This window comes from Danio aesculapii, chromosome 24 (genome assembly GCF_903798145.1).
Source record: "Danio aesculapii chromosome 24, fDanAes4.1, whole genome shotgun sequence".
NCBI classification, from domain to species: domain Eukaryota; kingdom Metazoa; phylum Chordata; class Actinopteri; order Cypriniformes; family Danionidae; genus Danio; species Danio aesculapii.
This window is the reverse complement of record NC_079458.1, coordinates 7996642-8016970: the sequence shown is the minus strand read 5'-3', so window position 1 is coordinate 8016970 and position 20329 is coordinate 7996642. Positions and strand designations below refer to the sequence as shown.

General features: G+C 33.8%; 1 protein-coding gene across 1 annotated transcript in view; it reads right to left on the bottom strand.

Annotated features, from left to right (window-relative positions):
- The window catches only part of asic1c (acid-sensing (proton-gated) ion channel 1c), a 38207-nt gene extending 18796 nt beyond the window's left edge, over window positions 1-19411 (bottom strand). The window contains exons 1-5 of the mRNA XM_056450577.1: window positions 18776-19411; window positions 10806-10956; window positions 8018-8145; window positions 1884-2034; window positions 86-142 (exon numbers count right to left, since the gene is read on the bottom strand). Of these exons, the coding sequence (XP_056306552.1) occupies window positions 86-142; window positions 1884-2034; window positions 8018-8145; window positions 10806-10956; window positions 18776-19411 (1123 nt within the window). The remainder of the gene's footprint in view (window positions 1-85; window positions 143-1883; window positions 2035-8017; window positions 8146-10805; window positions 10957-18775) is intronic.
- Between the last annotated feature and the right edge of the window lie 918 nt (window positions 19412-20329).

Genomic DNA, 20329 nt, shown 5'->3' with positions numbered 1-20329 from the left:
ACATCATTATTATGAAATGATATGGTCTTACATGTTATTATATAGTAAAGAAAGTACTGTAATATTAAATGCTATGGGGTGTTACCTAAAGCTGGATCGGCACAGTCTTTGTACTGCTCAGGTGTGCAGACGGTTGAGGTGCCTATTATAGATATGAAAAGACAAAATGGAGATTACAAATTATAGGAAACATTGTAAAAAAGTTTCTCACTGATTCATTGGTGAATTTTCATAAAATAAAAAGTAAAATATTAAAAATAAATAATAATAATAATTATTATTATTATCATAAATATAATATCCTAATTTATGTGAACTAAAAAATAGGTAGGATCAGGTCTAAAGTTTTGTGGGTCCAAATAAGTATGAGAAAATCAAAAAAATTTAATAAAATATAATAAAATAAAACATGAGCACACTACTTCAACTGTAGGTGTGAATATTGAATAACATAATATAATATACTAATTTAAGCAAATGTGTATTGGAAATATTTAAAATATACATTTTTTTATTCAAAAAACAATTATAAATCAATTAAAATAAAGTACAATTGAGAATATAATTATGTTTGTGCAAGCATGATGTGAACACTTTAAAATAAAATGTAAATAAATAGATAAAATTACACTGCTGTGAATTAGCAAGCATACAAAAGTAAACATATTTACATAAGATTTAAATTAAGGTACAACTGAGAATAAAATATGTTTAAAAAATCTGTATAATAAAAAAATATTTGATTAAAAATACAATAAAAAATGTGAATAAGCAGGCAAATACAATAAAAGTAAATAATATTAATAAAAAACCTATAAAATACAAAAATATATATTTAAAATTACAAAAAAAAAAATCGGTAAGGTCAGGTATAAAGTTTTGTTGGTCTGAATAAAAAATAAAACAAAAAACTAAAATAAAAAAATTAATAAAGTAAAACAATATAAAACAGATGAGTCCAACAGAGTAAGCATATCAAATAAAAAATATAAATTTAAAATTAAATAAAAAGTAGGTAAGATCATGAATAAAGTTGTGTGGGTCTGAATAAGTCTGAGAATAAATAAATAACAAAATAAAAAAATAAATAAATAATGGATGCGCACAATTGAGTAAGCATATAAAATACATATATATATATTTAAAATGAAATAAAAAAATAGGTTATATAAATTTTTATGGGTCTGAATAAGTTTGAGAATAAACAAATAAACAAACAAATAAATAAATGAATAAATAAAATAAAAGGATGAATACAACAGAGTAAATGTATAAAATGCAGAAATATATATTTAAATAAAAATAAAAATAGGTTATATACATTTTTATGGGTCTGAATAAGTTTGAGAGTGAATAAATAAATTAATAAACAAACAAATTAACAAACAAACAAAAAAAATTAAAAAAATGGAAAATGGATGAGTACAATCCAGTAAGCATATAAAATCCAGAAATATATATTAAATATTAAATAAAAAAATATATAGGTTATATAAATTATGGGTCTGAATAAGTTTGAGAATAAATAAATAAATAAATAAATAAATAAATAATAAACAAACAAACAAACAAATAAATAATTTAAAAAAATTGGGTGAGTACAACAGAGTAAGCTTATAAAATACAGAAATATATTTAAAATCAAATAAAAATAGTTAAGACCAGGCATAAAGTTTTGTGGGTCTGAATAAGTATGAGAAAAAAAATGTATAAATAAAATTCAATAAAACATCCTTCATGTTTGATATAAAAAAATCTAAAATCACACAGTTAAGAAAAAAACTTCATAAATTGGCCCCTGAAATAAAAGTGCCCTACTTCTACATCTATTCAAACAGTGCAGTTAGTTGAAGTGAAGTGTGTGAATGTTTTCCCCTCGGCACCTGGCATGTGCACCATCCTGCAGTTGCAGTTCTCCAGCAGGTATCGAGTCTCGCAGTCGATCCGGCAGGCTGTGATGCTGTAAGTGGAGAAATACTCTGAGTCCATTGGTGCGGATCTGCAGTCGCCCCACGGCGGAGGAAGATACAGCAGCTGCAATAAAGCCATATTCATTACTGCCAGGATAAAGCTGTTCAATAACAAATCAAAACACACCACACCGAGCCCCAGAGCGCAGCAATCAAACTGCAGAATATAATAAAACCCACAGCGCAATCAGAAACTTTTCACAGCGTACAAAAGCCAGTGAATGCAGAGAACATGCTGGAAATCAGTGTTAGTTCAAACCTGAAGAAAACCAGAGAATTGAACTCGAACCTTGGCTTGGCTAGTGTTTCTAACTCTGACTTTAAAGAGTGTCACATAGGAATGTATGTTGTTTTTATATTTATTTTAACAAACCAATAAGTTTTGAGGGGCGTGGCTATATTATGAATAAGAACGCATTAGTGTTCGCCCACTTTTTAAGCATTGCTGGTTTTGAAAGTGTACAGGTATTTTTCACATCCTTTTCTCTATAGGAATTAAAAATGTGCTTAAGTGTTTCAAACTATTAACAAAAACAGTTTATTAAAAACAAATGAAAATTAAAATCAGACAAAAAACAACAAAGATTTAAGATTTCAACGGCTTTAATGAGGGAAAGAACTACAATCCCGTGAAACTTTCTGAATTTCAATAAAAAATGACTGAGAAATAGTAAGATATTCAGTTAACCATTTATATTATATAAACTGAACTATGCTGTTCCAATTTACTATGACCTTTTATGTGAAGCTGCTTTGACACAATCTACATTGTATAAGCGCTATACAAATAAAGGTGAATTGAATTGAATTGAACATTATCACGCAGACATTTGATCTGGATTCTGCCACTAGTTCTAACGTGTGTTCAATTCAATTCAATTGAGTTGTACTTGCAATTGAGCTTTTCCTAATTATCCTAAAGGTGCTTTAAAAATTGTGCATGTTTTTGCATTCAAAAAAATAAATAAAATTACAACATAAAAATATTCTAAAATACTTTCTCACTGATCAATTAGTACATTTACATAAAAAATGTGGGTGTAAATAAGCAAGTGTAAAGAAAATAATAAAAAATATAAAATCAAATAAAATTAAGTACAATTGGGAATATACACTCACCGGCCACTTTATTAGGTACACCTTACTAGTACCGGGTTGAACCCCCTTTTGCCTTCAGAACTGCCTTAATCCCTAATAGGCCCAAAGTGTGCCAAGAAAATATCCCCCACACCACTACACCACCACCACCAGCCTGAACCTTTAATACAAGGCACGATGGATCCATGCTTTCATGTTGTTGATGCCAAATTCTGACCCCACAATCTGAATGTCGCAGCAGAAATCGAGACTTATCAGACCAGAAAAACGTTTCTCCAATCATCTATTGTCCAATGTTGGTGTGCCTGTGTGAATTGTAGCCTCAGTTTTATGTTCTTAGCTAACAGGAGTGGCACCCAGTGTGATCATCTGCTGCTGTAGTCCATCTACCTCAAGGTTGGACGTGTTGTGTGTTCAGAGATGCTCTTCTGTAGACCTCAGTTGTAACGAGTGGTGATTTGAGTTACTGTTGCCTTTTTATCAGCTGGAACTGGTCTGGCCATTCTCCTCTGACCTCTGGCATCAACAAGGCATTTGCACCCACAGAACTGCCGCTCACTAAATATTTCCTCTTTTTCGCACCATAATCTGTAAAACCTAGAGTTTGTTGTGTGTGAAAATCCCAGTAGATCAGCAGTTTATGAAATACTCAGACCAGCCCGTCTGGCACCAACAACCATGCCACATTCAAAGTCACTTAAATCACCTTTCTTCCCTGTTCTGATGCTCAGTTTGAACTGCAGCAGATCGTCTTGACCATGTCTACATGCCTAAATGCATTTGAGTTGCTGTCATGTGATTGGCTGATTAGAAATTTGCGTTAACGAGCAGTTGGACAGGTGTACCTAATAAAGTGACCAGTGAGTATATTTATGCATGTGCACTTTAAAATAAAATGAAAAAACATAAAAATCCATCGGTGGGAATATGCAAGCATATAAGATAAAACTAAATTAAATGTTATTAAAATAGAAGTAGGTACAACTTGAATAGCACTTTTCACAACTTCCTGTTTAAATAAATAATATATTATGTTTCTGTCGTTTTTTATTTGATTGTGTCCTTTCCAGTGCTTTATTCTAGCTCTTTTCCTCATTAAAGCCTACTCGAGACTTATAACCTTAATCATTATGCAAATCATCTTTTCAAAAGTGAATCCACTCTAGGTAGATTATTTCTTTAATTATAATTCTGAATCATTTCCATAAAGTAATACCAAAACACTGATCCATTCGAAATAAAACAACAACAAAATAGCCTGGCTGTTTCTCAATATGCGTTCTTGTCTGTACTTGCGTTCTGTGTCATCGTGAAACGTCATCAACCGTCGCTGAAGTACAGTTCCGATTCAAAGGGTCAAGTCTAGATCGGATATGCGGCCGGCCGGAAGTGCGATATGCACATTAATATAGCAGCATTTTTTTATGACACTGTATAGCAATAATTAATATTTTTACAGTACAGTGATGGTTGGATTTAGGGTTGGGGTGGAGGTAGGCATTATAAAAATACAATTTATTGGGTAATTTAATAGATAAAATAAATAATACTCGGTACAACTACTGTTTTTACATTACTGTGACGGTTGGGTTTAGGGGTGGGGTGGGGATAGACGTTAAAAAAAATGCAATAAATGGGAAATTTAATAAATAATAGAAATAATTCTCCTTAACTTCCCGCCGCAAACGTATCTGATCTAGCAACAACCAATTCAAAGTTCACATTTTGCCAAGTACAGATAAAATTCCTGGATGTGTACTTGCTCCGCCCCTTTTGCCAAGGATGCTTCAAGAGGTGACATGTGCAGAATACAGAACACAGAATGCATTGTAGCGTAACCAGCGAATGCTAATGGCGGAGGAGAAAACCCGCTTTAAAAAACGCTCCTCTGTTGTGTTACAAGTAAAATTTTTAAGAGCTTTTCAGGCGAGAATGTAGTCGTTTTAAACTCGAACCGGCAGTTTATTTATAAAGATAGCACGTCTTTGGCGATGACCCCCTAGCCTTTCAGCGGGAGCTTCGTCATCACCTTTCCCGCCGAGAGCAGCTTTACATTGGCCAGTCCATCACGGATGTACTTCTGGATCTCATCTCTCCATTGAAGTTAAAACATGATGTTTAATATATTTTGCGTATATCTAACGAGCAGTTTTTGGTCTTATAAATCTATTATTAAATCTGATAATCAAAGACACGAGTCTGTGTATAATTACCCATTTCACTTCACATTTATAGTGATTTATGTTTACATTTTCTTAAATCAAAAATATAGACTTGTAATATTAATATAATATTAATTATAAGGCCGTGCTTTATATAATTAAATCATTTTATTTTTAACGTACAGTGAAACCGATGAATCCGTGGTGAGGTAAGTGACGTTATAAAGTACACTGCTATTCCATTTAAAGAAGTACCTAACTTGTGTGCTTGGTATTGAGAAACTGCGCCTGTTTAACTGTGCATGGCAACAGTTGCCAAGTCAGGATTGGCTGGTATATTTTTTAAGGCGGGGCTTAAAGCCTCACTTACAGGAAAGCAGCATTAGCGCTCATTTCTGAAGTCATTAAAATGATATTATGCCTTTCTGATTAAATTTAAAAGCTTTTTAATAAGAATCGCATTAAAATATAATTGGATTTGATATCATTTTGCATATCTAATGGCACCAGTAGAGAAGATAATCCTCCCATTAAATGAAGTCACTTTTTGAAGTCGACTGCAAGAATGAGGCAGAGTTTATGATGGATTTGGAGAGCTTTGATGTTAAAAAAGGAAGAGGAAGCTGAAAATGTAGGGCAGTAAATTGAAGGCTGGATCAAGAGCGTGCCGGTGCCTTTAGCACTTGATTATTTCAGCTAATTGATCTATTGCTGAGGGTCGATGAACGGAGACGTATTGATCTGGGCTGTTAGAGACCTGTTTGCCTTTGATCCACTTCAGCTCCTGACAATTAGTTCTCCCTAGAAACTCAATGGGATGCTCTTGAGGAGTTACACAACCTCACACACACACACAGAAACGCGTACAAACACGCATGCTCATAGACATGTGCACAAATTAAACATGAAAATAAACACCACCTGTCATGGCTGTTATCATTCATTCATTTTCCTTCTGCTTTAGTGCCTTTTTTATCAGGGGTCGCCACAGCCGAATCAAAAACATTTCCGGCAACTATTCCGGCATATGTTTTGTACAGCCGATGCCCTTCCAGCTGCAACCCAGTCCTGGAAAACACCCATGCACTCTTGCATTTACATATGCACTCATACACTACGGCCAATTTAGTTAATTCAATTCATCTATAGCGCATGTGTTTGGACTTGTGAGGGAAACCGTAGCACCCGGACGAAACCCACGCCAACACGGGGAGAACATGCAAACTCCACACAGAAATGCAACGGGCCCAGTCGAGACTCGAACCAGAGACCCTCTTGCTGTGAGGCGACAATGCTAACCACTGAGCCACCATGCCACATGGCTGTGATCAACTTGATTAATCAATTTAGTCATTACATTTACTTAAATTGAATATGAGGACTGAGGAGACACTTAAAAAAATAAAATAATTAAATAAATAAGATGTTAAATATTTTTTTAAATAGAAATGGAAAGAAATGTTATAGTAACAAGAGCTTTAAAATCTATTAAATAAAATTTATTTAAGTATTAAAATTGAACTTTGAAATTCATATTCTAAAAGTCTATTTACTGTAATTGATGCTTTTATAATATAAAACCAATATATGAATAATTAATAAACAATAATGAATAGACATTCTTAAACCCAAATTTAAAAAAATAACTAAACAAAAAGTGAATGAATATTAGTGTAACTTTTTAAATTAATTTAATATTTTAAAAGTATACAGTTTTCTTGTTTTTCTATCAACTAAAAATATTTTTATTATAATTTTTAATTTTTGTATAATTATTAATATAAGAAGTTATATATTACAAATAAAATCAGTACATAAAGTATAACTATTAATCTGAATTTTATTGTTATTAATAATAGTAGTTTTCCCAGTTCTGGGTTGCAGCTGAAAGGGCATCCACTGTGCTGGATATGTTGGTGGTTTATTCCAATGTGGCGAGCCCCGATGAATAAGGGACTAAGCCGAAGGAAAATGAATGATGAATGAATAATAGTAGTAATAATTACAACACAATTAATATTACATTTTAAAACAGTTTTTCTATTTGAATATATTCTAATTTGTAATTTATTTCTGTGATTCAAAACAATTCTTTTTCAGCGGCTGCATTGCCATATGAATAGTCAATATTGAAAATAATTGCTTGATATTTACAATATTTTTAGAATGAATTGATCAATTTAAATATAAAATAAATAGAAAAAAGGATTTTAATTCTATCAACAAAATAAAATTAAATATTAATTAATATAAAATAAATGAAAGATACGTTAAAATAAAAATGTTAATTACTTAAAATAAGTAAAAAAAAATAAATTAAAATAAAAAAATTAAGAAAATATAAACCAAATTAAAAATAAAATAAATTAAAATGACGTAAGTTAAACAAACAAAACAAATGAATAAATTAAAAAAATTAAGTAAATTTGACTGTAAAATAAAATAAGAAAATAAATTATAATAAATTATAATAAAATAATATAAATAAATATATCATAAACATAATAAAATTAAATAATAATAATAATAATAAAACGTAAACAAAAAGACATAAATAAATAAAACACAAATAAAACATATAAATAAATATATAAAACATAAATAAATAGATAATAAATATAAAATAAGAATATATAATAATAGTAAATAAGACATAAATAAATAAAACACAAATAAATAAATAAATAAATCTGTCTGGCTTTATCCAGGTTTAAAGGGATAAAGAGAGCTGTGGATGGCAAGCTCATAAGGACATATGATAAAAGCAATATGTTTAGCATTAGGTACCAGCTGCTGTTGACAAGACACAAAAGTCTGAAAGCCAGGAGCCACACCAAACCCCAGCTGGTCAATGAATGGCGGCTCATCCTGACTGTGGATCTGAACTTTGATCCCTGCTTCATACGAGGTCTCGTCTGCAACAACAACAAAAAAAAATCACCAAGATTATTTACACATCCCAAACTCCTATCGCCTCTAGGCAGAAATATAATGAGTTTATAATGAACTTCATAATTACTTCATCTAGAATGCCAATACATGCTTCTTTACTGTCGCCTCTGGACATAAAAATCTCCTCTGGAGCCATTAAAACTGAGATTAATAGATTTTAAATGTGTAATCTTCACTGGCATACATCATTTCTGAACGCTGACCGCATATGTAATGTACAGATGATTAAATTGCGCTTTGATATTCGCGACTATTTCAGTTTTAAATTCATTTTCTGCGCATGATTACGCTGAAAAACTGCAGTGTCACAAAAAAAAAATACACACAGCAGTAGTGGAGCAGGTGAACTCATAAAAAAACACCAAGACAGAAAACTAATCTTGTTATCTCTGCATTTAAATGCTCTAACGTGACTAAAAGCAGTGGCCACTTATGGGTAAATTATGCTTAATTTCTTTCAGAAATGATGTATAACTTGTATCTTGTCTTCCTGTAATATAATTTTTTTCAACATAAATTAACCAAAGGACCCTGTACGGTATGTATCATATGAACGTATATACAGCTGAAGGCTAAATTATTAGCCCTTCTGTGCAATTTAAATTCAAAGTATTTCCTATTCATTATTTTTCTTCAGGAGAAAATCTCAAGTTTTTTAAACAATTAAAAACATTAAGGCCAATTTTATTAGCCCCCTTTAATAATTTATTAGCTCCCAATCAAATAATGTTTTTTGATTGGCTAAAGAACAAACCACTGTTATATAATGACTTGCCAAATTAACATAGCTTGCCTAATTAACCTAGTTAAAGGTGCAGTAGGTTGTTTTTAGAAGCATTTTTTGTTGTGCTGGTTGAAAGTCTCTTCACATTCCACTAGTAATGATTCAAGTAAATGATCTAAATGTATTTTTATATTTGGGGTAAAGCATAAGACTAAAAAAAATGTTCATCCAATTAAAATTTGTCAGGCCGACAATTTCCATAATTCTGATAAGTAGGCCAAACTGTCTGTCAGCAAATGTAGATTTATACAACTGCAGCCGTTCACGTAGACAGATCCGCCGTGAGAGTGACAACGGTAAAAACAAAAGCTGAATCAAAACATTTTAAAATCCTGAATGAATATTGGAGTTACTTTTGCACGCTGTAGGAAAGATGACACCATTGCTGAAGTCTTTCTTTTAGACAGGTAATGTTATGTTTTAAAACTATTTTAGTCATGCAAAGCTTATGTAGATTTTGTTGTTACAAATGGGTTATATGCACAGAAGTGTTGATCAGCCACTGAAATCTTCTGGCGAAACATTGAAGTGACTTATTTCAGTTTCATAAGGGACCTTTTACAGCATCAATAATGCAGATTTGTATTTAATTTAACAACAAAACATCAGTAAATAATGCTATTCTGCCTAGCCTGCTTTACTGAGGTGAAGTTATTTTTATATTCACATTGGTTCATTTTTGAACAATGACAACCTGTGACGCGCTCCCTATATTGTTTATTGTTCATCCTTTATTATTTACTTTGAATATTCAGTCTGAAATAGCATAGAAGTATGGCTTAGTAACAAGTGTAATTGCTGCACGCCGCCGGCCAAGCACTAAGCGCACAGTAGTTGCTTTAGGACAAAGCGCATGAGAGAGTAAGACCAGATCCTTGCATGCTTGCTACACACCTGAAAATGTGCTAGATAAATACCGTTTTTCATTCAGAATTGTAGTATTATAAAGTATCATAAAGTTTTCTAACTGGCGAATGACTTGATCTAATGGGTTGTCTACTGTCAAATTTATGGTGCGAGTTCGGGATTTCAGGAGGCGTGGCTTTGAATGGCAGGGGAGGGACTGTGTTTTCAAAGCTATTATCCTAATGGTTAGCATTTTGGTAGATCACCTACTGCACCTTTAAATTGCACTTTAAGCTGTAAAATATTATGCACAGGCATCAAGGCAAAGACTAAAAAGTTAGGTAATAGAAATTAGTTATTAAAAATATTTGTTAAGAATGTGTTGAAAAAAAATCTCTGTTAAACATAACTTTTATTTAATTTTTTTAATTACACAGGAGGGCTAATCATTTATATATATATACTTGAAGTCAGAATTATTAGCCCCCCTTAATATTTCCCAAACGATGTTTTACAGAGCAAGGAAATTTTCACTGTATTTTTGATAATATTTTTTCTTCTGGAGAAAGTCTTATTTGTTTTATTTCGGCTAGAATAAAAGCAGTTTTACATTTTTTAAACAATTTTAAGGTCAAAATTATTAGCCGAAAAATATTATATTTATTTTCGATAGTCTACAGAACAAACCATCGTTTTACAATAATTACTCTTGCCTAATTAACCTAACCGGCCTAGTTAACCTAATTAACCTTGTTAAGCCTTTAAATGTCACTTTAAGCTGTATAGAAGTGTCTTGATAAAATAAAAATAAGATAAAATAAATCAGTTATTAGAAATTAGTTATTAAAACTATTATGTTTAGAAATGTATTGAAAAAAATCTTCTCTCCATTAAACAGAAACTGGAGAAGGGCTAATAATTCTGACTTTAACTGTATATATGTATGTATGTAACAGGGTTTTACTTCTTTATTTTTTCTTGTCTATTGTTTACCTGTGTCACCCCAAACCGGTAAGTACTCATCCTGTTGAATATCCAGCATGATTTCCAGTCCATTTCCTGTTCCTCCTTTTAAAGTGGTCAACAGTGGGTTTCCATCAAGACCAGAGTTGAACGTGTAGCATTTCCCATATCTTGTGTAGATCTGTGGGAGATAAAACAACCAAACATTAAAACCTAAATTCAATAAAGAAAGAGAAAAATATTAACTATAAACTTTTTTGTACACAATATAAGCAATATTATAGTTTTACTGTATATGCAGAGTAATATAATATAACACAATATAATACATTGCATATTCCATACAATGTTGTTGTTAATATATTATAACAGCAATATTAATAATATTACTATTATCATTGTTGTTATTATTAAATGTTACTGTTATTATCAATATTATACATAATATTATTATACATTAATTATTATTATTATTAGTAGTAGTAGTAGTAGTAGTATCAACAATAATAATAATAATAATAATAATAATAATAATAATAATAATAATAATAAACCTGTAAACAATGGCATATTTGTTTTGCTTTAATTGCTTTTAAATTCTAAACCACAAAGTTTTATTTTGCTGGACAAGGGGTTACAGAATCCTTAATTTTTATACAGTATGCTTTGCTATTAATGACAACAGATGGAAAAACATCTTGAGAGGACGTTTGGTGCATTTTCAAACACATGCTATCGTGACTCCTACAGTACTAGCAGAGATGGCGACCGTGTTTAAATTCAGCGCATTAAATGATGACCTATAAAAGCCTTACTGACTTACTGAGAATTGATTACATTATTCATTCACAATTCATCACACATTCCAAAAAAAAAAAAAAAGAGAAAGAGACGATGTTGTCACGCTCATTTAAAAGAAATCCAATGAAGTGTCAGCAGTTTAAAGAGCAGCTTGGTCTTGTCTGCAGATAATGGCTGCCTCAGATATGATGTTTTTTGACAGTGATGAAGCGCGAGACATGGATGAGCCACACAGATGAGCTCCGTCACGCTTTCTGACCCGCTGTGACTCTAATGAGCGCTGGATTCAGATCAGCTAGAACAGTCTCAAATCCCTGCTCCTGCTCGGAAACAACACAGACCTTGACTGAGCACAAAAAAAAAAAACTCAAACAAAAAGGTAAAGCTGCATTTTGACTCTGCTTTTCAGCATGAAAATGATGTATATGTTAGGGATAAGGTACATCCAGGAGGTTGTTATCGCAGAATAAAGGCTGACAGGCTTATTGGGAGCTTTACGCAAGGCAGAGCACTGTTGTATAAGACTGAAGGGCTTTATTCTGCAAAAATAACCGTCTGTACTTTGTCCCACTTATCACAAAGCTACTAACCCCCCAAAAAAACATACCAATTAAACACAAAACATTGTTCCGAGCCGTAATAGTTTATTAATTCTTTAAAGGTGCCCTTTAATGCAAATCTAGGTATACCAAGGCACAGTAGAAAAATAAAAGATCAGTATATGGAAACGGACATACTGTGAGCCTCAGACACCACTGTTACATTGATCTCATGTAAATTCCACAAGTGTAAAACCCTAGTGGACAACAGGCCAATCAGAAGACAAAACAAACTGTGACGAGACTTTTGCATGTATGCCTAATTTGGGTTGTTCATCTGTACCAAACGAGCAGCCATGTCATCAAGCACTGAGATCATAAAACAAGCTCTAAAATCATTAAAATGTACGCCTCAGGCTGCGTTTGATAAGCAACATTTTTTAATGAGACAACAATAGTAATTTTCCTCCCTTGGTTATTTAAAAGTGTACATTTCATTTACTGTACAATACTATATATGTGGGACTTTTATTTTGAAAAAAATCGAGCGCTAATTTTTTTACTTTTCAAACTTGCCTCGGGATGCAAAATGTAAGATTTACAGGTTACACATTTACTCATCTCCACTCTGAAGAGGCATAAGGGAGGTTTAGGAACATCTCTTGTTAATGTATCGTGTTTATTGGGAAATTTGATGTGTATGTCTCAAACAAACATGTAGACTGCTGAATCGTGTCAAATCACTCTGCTGAAATGTCATCTATTCATGCAGACGTTAATATTGATTCCAGGCGGTGTTTTCTTTGACAATATAGCTTCAAAATACAACGCCATACATCTCCATCACTCTCTTTTGTCAAGTTTAATCATAATTTCGCATTATCCACAACAGATCTGGTGAACAAAATAGGTTAACTTTAATCTGAGTTTATTTTAGTCCGTGTTCAGCGTACCTCATGCTATGTGTGTGTGTATGTGTCTGTAAGAGCGGCACGTCACAGCGGAGCTCATTAATATTCACGACAAAAGCCATATATGGTCAATCATGGACCTTCAGATTTGAGGGGTATTTTATGGAGTAATAAATGAGCTTATAAAACCATTTCAGGAGATTTTTTTTAACTTACCGAAGCCATAAACCTACTATGTAGATATTAGAGATCAATTTAACTTATTAAACCATTGCAGTATATGGCACCTTTAAACGCAAAGCTGACTGAAATGAAAACAGCTGATGGAGTATACACTAACCTGCGCATTATTCAGACACAAGATGGCGCCAAACAGTCAAAAACATAAAGCTGACAGAAACGAAAACATTTTGCTAGCTTGTAGGTAAAATTTTGGCGGTCAAGTGAACAAGGTGTAACTGAAAGAATACAGTCATTTTCAGAACAAAAGATTTTTCAAAATAAAAGATTGTTCAGACTCAGATAAAAAATAAAATGAAAAAAAATGAATGATTTCTTGTGCAGCCCGTACTAATCGATCCACTCACACCAGTCTGCGATCCAATGCTTGGTGACCACTGCAGAAGACATTTTAGATTAGAACACCTTAGCAACTCCATTGCAAGGTCCTGACTATCTTCCAGAGCTCCAGCTGATCAAACGTTACATTATTAAACCTCCGTCAGTGTTTTATTCAGGGCCACGAGTGAGGCAGATCTTACACACCTGACCTTTAAAAAGGACACAAATCCACCTGACACAATCTCAGCTGCAAATCGCTCTGTTCCCACGTCCTTATCCTGCATCTGAAAAGTGCGACGCGAGGTTAAGATTGATTATCTCGCGATCGCAATTAACACGAAAGCGCTCCAAGCCAAAATGAAACGTTGTTGTCAGCATCACAGACGATTTGTGTTTGCAGTGTCGAGTTCACGGTTTACCAAAACACACCAGATGAGCACATTGTCTCAGAACAATAGTCTCTCTCTCGTCCCTGATTCCCAAGTAATTAACTTCATTCATTCTGAAGGGAAGCGCCAGGCGAAAGCCATTTAGATGGATGATTCACAGCGGAGTATAATCCGCAGATTCCCAGAAAGCAGTCATGTTGATTTCACATCCGATTTCTGCCATGCGTACAATTTCATATGCTTAGACACTGGAAGGGATTTGGGTGTTAGAAGAGGTGGATTGGTTTTCTATCTGATAATGGAGAAAAATAAGATCCAGATATTGAGTAAAGGAGTTTAGCTGGAGGCAGGTTTTAAACACATCTGTGCAAAGCACCCAGAGCTTTTTAATAATTCATGCGTCTTCTACCCAGAAATTTGTCAGAGTGCAGTTTCTGTGCCAGTAGATGTTACCGAGATTTTTTTAGCCTCGGGGTTTGAGTCCTCTAAACCTGCCACAAGTCTTGCACAAGAAAAGAGAATTGTAGAAAAATGTTTGGAGGCGAGTGACAAATGCGGATGACATTTTTCGTTAATAAATGATTTGAAATGAGCATTTTACTTATGAAAACGCATGCAGGAGGAAGTCATGAATGCACAGCTCATATTACATCATGATACTGTTTATATATATATATATATATATATATATATATATATATATATATATATATATACCGGTCACTCACCGGCCACTTTATTAGGTACATCTTACTAGTACTGGGTTGGACCACCTTTTGCCTTCAGAACTGCTTTAATCCGTTACATAGATTCAACAAGATACTGAAATTTGCTACAGATTTGTCAGCTGCACATCCATGATGTGTATCTCCCACTCCACCACATCCCAAAGGTGCTCTATTGGATTGAAATTTGATGACTGAGGAGGCCGTTTGAGTATAGTGAACTCATTATCATGTTCATGAAACCAGTCTAAGATGATTCACGCTTTATGCTATTTGACTTTATGGCTATGGGGTTGACATGATGGTCAATTGGTACTAATGGACCCAAAGTGTGCCAAGAAAATATCGCCCACACCATTACACCACCACCACCACCAGCCTGAACCATTGATACAAGGCAGGATGGATCCATGCTTTCATGTTGTTGACGCCAAATTCTGACCCTACAATTCGAATGTCGGAGCAGAAATCGAGACTTATCAGACCAGGCAACGTTTTTCCAATCTTCTATTGACCAATTTTGGTGAGCCTGTGTGAATTGTAGCCTTAGTTTCCTGTTCTTAGCTTACAGGAGTGGCACCCGGTGTGGTCTTCTGCTGCTGGAGCTCATCCGCCTCAAGGTTGGTCATGTTGTGTGTTCAAAGATGCTCTTCTGCATACCTCGGTTGTAATGAGTGGTTATTTGAGTTACTGTTGCCTTTTTACCAGCTGGAACCAGTCTGGCCATTCTCCTCTGACCTCTGGCATCAACAAGGCATTTGCGCCCACAGAACTGCCGCTCACTGGATATTTTCTCTTTTTCAGACCATTCTCTGTAAACCCTAGAGATGGTTGTGCGTGAAAATACCAGTAGATCAGCAGTTTCTGAAATACTCAGACCAGCCCGTCTGGCAGCAACAACCATGCCACGTTCAAAGTCACTTAAATCACCTTTCTTCCCCATCCTGAGGCTCAGTTTGAACTGCAGCAGATCGTCTTGACCATGTCTACAGTTGGACGGTGTACCTAATAAAATGGCTGGTGAGTGTATGAGTCAAAAGACAAAAATGAGTCTTCAACTCCAGCATCAAAACAATGAAAGTGTATTATGAGCTTTACTTTTCTACCCATATATTAAATGTGTCCTATGTTATATATATTTATATATTTATATATATTTATATATATATATATATATATATATATATTTATATATATATATATATATATATATATATATATATATATATATATATATATATATATATATATATATTTAAAAAAAAAGAAAGTTTCTTATTTCCCCCCCTTAGACTTTAAGGTGAAATAAAAACACATTAGTGGAGTGAAAATGGTTTTGGGATCTCTTCTGATAAACTCTGAGCTGTTACAAAAGGTAATCGCTCCTATTTCTAATCCATTTAAACACCCCGACATGCTCTTTTCCCAGAAGACCAAAGAAGGTGTTCCTAGAAACACAACAAAATCTCTCATTCAGGCAGTCTAATTAATTCTTTGAACAGCTTTGATTAACAATAATGGTGACTTGCTTTGCTAATCCTGAGCAACCGCTGTTAACCCAAGACACTGCATGTGAACAGGGTAAAAAAACACACATTACTAGCACAAAAGCTGAACATTTTGTTTCTTTTTTAGACATATTAGAGTCCATGATTTGTTCTGTTTTTTACCAAAGGGATTTTGGGAATCTGTTTTAAATCACTCTATAATTCAAAAAATAATGTGAACAGCTAGAAAAAAGTAGAATAAAATGTTTTATTTAATCAAATGATGTGTGAATAAATCCCCTTGTTAAACCTGCAGAATATAGATATGAATAAAACATTGACGTTGAGTGTATGTATAGGAGCTGCTGAAGTGGAGATTTATGGCTCAGTGCAGGAGGAAAAAATCTCATTTTAGGCAAACAGCCTTTAAAAATATGCACTGCAATTGAAATCTATAGACACAAATTGATCAACTGCTACAAATGCAAAACAGGTAGTACTTTGCATAAAAAGTATTTCAGAATAAACCACTTTATAAAAAGACAAAAATCTTAAAAGTGCATGAAAAAATAAACGATTTTTGACTGCAGTGTCCAGCCATAAAGGGTTAGTTCACCCGAAGAAGTTCTGTTATTATTCAGAGATAAATGTTTGATATGTTTTTACAATTCACAGAGACCTTTATTTATCTTCAGAACACAAATTAAGATATTAAAATCAAAAAGATATTAATATCAGCCAATCACATGGCAGCAACTCAATTATTTAGGCATGTAGACATGGTCAAGACGATCTGCTGCAGTTCAAACCGAGCAACAGAATGGGGAAGAAAGGGGATTTAAGTGACTTTGAATGTGGCATGGTCATTGGTGCCAGACGAGCTGGTCTGAGTATTTCAGAAACTGCTGATCTACTGGGATTTTCATGCACAACAAACTCTAGGGTTTACAGAGAATGGTGTGAAAAAGAGAAAATATCCAGTGAGTGGCAATTCTGTGGGCGCAAATGTCTTGTTGATGGCAGAGGTCAGAGGAGAATGGCCAGACCGGTTCCAGCTGATAGAAAGGCAAGAGTAACTCAAATAACCACTTGTTCAAACCGAGGTATGCAGAAGAGCATCTCTGAACACACAACAAGTCCAACCTTGAGGCAGATGGGCTACAGCAGCAGAAGACCCCACTGGGTGCCACTCCTGTCAGCTAAGAACAGGTAACTGAGGCTACAATTCACACAGGCTCACCAATATTGGTCAATAGAAGATTGGAAAAACGTTGCCTGGTCTGATGAGTCTCAATTTTGCTGCCACATAAGGATAGTAGGGTCAGAATACCTTGTTGAATCTATGCCACGAGGATTAAGGCAGTTCCGAAGGCAAAAGTGGGTCCAACCCGGTACTATAAGATGTGCCTAATAAAGTGGCCGGTTAGTGTATATTTTAGATTAAGTCTGAGCTCTCTCTCATCCTCCTTTGACAGAAACAGCTAATCTTTTATAGAGCCAAAAACATTGTCAAAATACTGTGACATCAGTGATTCAAAGCTGATGGATGTACATGTAATTTGTGGATGTGTGTAAACGTAACGTTCTGTAGTTCATTTAGTTATAGCCCAGCAGGCACACAATGTCATAAGACGTTAATTTTAGGTTTGATTTAGGTTTTTGCATCTAAGGACAATGTTATTTTAATGTCCAATAATGACGTCAAAAGACGTTGATATTTGGTCGATTTTAGGTTGTTAGAAACTGACCAAAATCCAACGTCAAAGCAATATCTTAAACCGACGTTATGATGTCAGATATTGACATTTATTTGGCAAGTATGGCAACCAAAATCCAACATCTGATAGACGTCATAGTGGTAACGTCCACGCAACATCAAGCTGTAACATCATTAGACATTTGGTTGATTTTAGGTTGGACATTGACGTACTGTACAGGCCTGACATTGAGTTCTGACGTCAAACCGATTTTCATTTCTAAACAAAATGTGACATCCCCACGACATTGGGGTATCCCCATCTGACGTCATGTTGACATCTTGTGCCTGCTGGGTGTTTAGGGCCATGCATCTAAACAGTCTCTGGGTCAATGCGTGTAAAAATTTTGTACATCTTCTTGGACACTTTTAATGCGTCCAAACAATTTGCTGCGTTTATAAATGTCTTGAGGTAGCTCATTATGATGCGATTGATCTTCTATGTGCGATTTAATTGAACAGGAATCACAGGACTGACTTTTCTAAACCCCATAGACAAGAAAAAAAGTAGTGACTGCAGGTTGAAGGAAAGTAGTACAGAAACAGCACTAAAAATGTACTCAAGGGTAAGTAAAAGTACACATTTTTAAAACTACTTAGTAAATTACTAAGTAAATTCCTGAGAAAAACTACTCAATTACAGTAATTTGAGTATTTGTATTTAGTTACTTTACACCATTGATTAGATTATATAAGAGTTATATTAGAAATATTTAGAAACCTGATTAACTGATTAAAATGAGTTAAAGTAACATAGTTGGTGTGAAGACTTTTTGTCATTGTTTTGTTTAAAGAGTAGTACTCATAAGTGTACTATGATGTTTTACATACAGGTGTGAAGTTCTTGTAGGTGCAGTTTTCTCCACGGAACCTGCACTCCAGCAGCATGTCTTGTAATTGGTGGCCCAGCCTGTCAATCATCTCTGTGGTGTTTAACGATTGGTCGGGAGGCGGGCTGTAGTGGCTGAAGTCCAGCAGATGCAGCAGGCGCTCTCGATGGCGGCTGTGTTTGAGCATTGAAACGCTCTGCCGGTTCAGCGTGTGGTTCAGATGTAGGATGTCCATCCAGTAGCCACTGTAATACAGATCATATCTGGTCAGGCTGGACACTCGCAGCCGGTTCTGGTTGCAGAACGTGACGGCCGGAAAGGTCATGTTGTTAGACCAAACCATGTAGATCTTAGTCACGGCTGGGTAGGAAAGCAGATACAAAATCCGGTTCCAAGACCATGTGAAGAGCAGCCCCAGACACACCAACAGGGCCAGCAGCCAAAACAAGCGCTGGGTTTTGGATTTGTGTGGCGAGAATGCATGTTTTAGCCCGTGGACTTTTGTTCGGAGGACAAACGCCGTTGTGACATCTTTAATGTTGTGGGTTAAAGTCATTTTGAGTTTTTTGCAGCTGCTGGGACTCTGAGCTTCATGTCGGTTTATTGTCTCCTGTTTGGATGGGGACGTTTTCTCCATTGTGCTGTTAAATACTGTGATTGAACTGCATTATGTAGCAGTACATCGTCAGTGGAGAAACAGCCTCCTGTGATTGATGATAATCCCATTAATCAATCAAAAATAAATAAATAAATAAATAAATAAATAAAACTACTTTATAAGGGCCCATTACTTAACACTGACATTGAATCCACAGACTGCAACAGGGGGGGTTATAGTATGCTAAAACAAACTATAAAATCTAAACTATTTGTGTTACTTAAAACAAAGGTGAGAGAACATTAGCATAACAAATATATATAATATTTGAAAATATTAACCGAAAATGTAAACAATTAACTTGATTCAACGAATCTAAACTTTTACAAAATAATAACAGATATAATGATTAAACTGACAAAATAATTCAATGAAATTTAATTAAAACATTGCGTAACAAAAAAACCCCCCCAAAAAATAAAAAAGGAGATCAATCCAAACTAGTAGTTGACATTAGTTAATATTCCAGGTTTTTTTATAATTATGTAAAAAAACACTGTAAAATGTATTTTTTATGCAAAAAATATTATTATTATTAAGCAATATGTTAGTTACAGTATTTATACATTTTATAACAATAATGAAAAAAAAATACAACTGTTAGCTCATGTTAAGCTCGTTGCATAAATATACGAACATAGAATATTTTAATATTAATTAAAAATATATATATATATAAAAATAATAATAATAATAATAATAAACCAGACTTAAAACAAAGATGAACTTAAAATAAAATAAAATAGTATATTGTATATATTGCCATGGACTTATTTTAAGTTCAACTTAATGTATATAAGCAACATCTAAAATAAAGAAATAATGTGTCTAAATCAATAATAATAATAATAATAATAATAATAATAATAATAATAATAATATAGTTTTTTCATCATA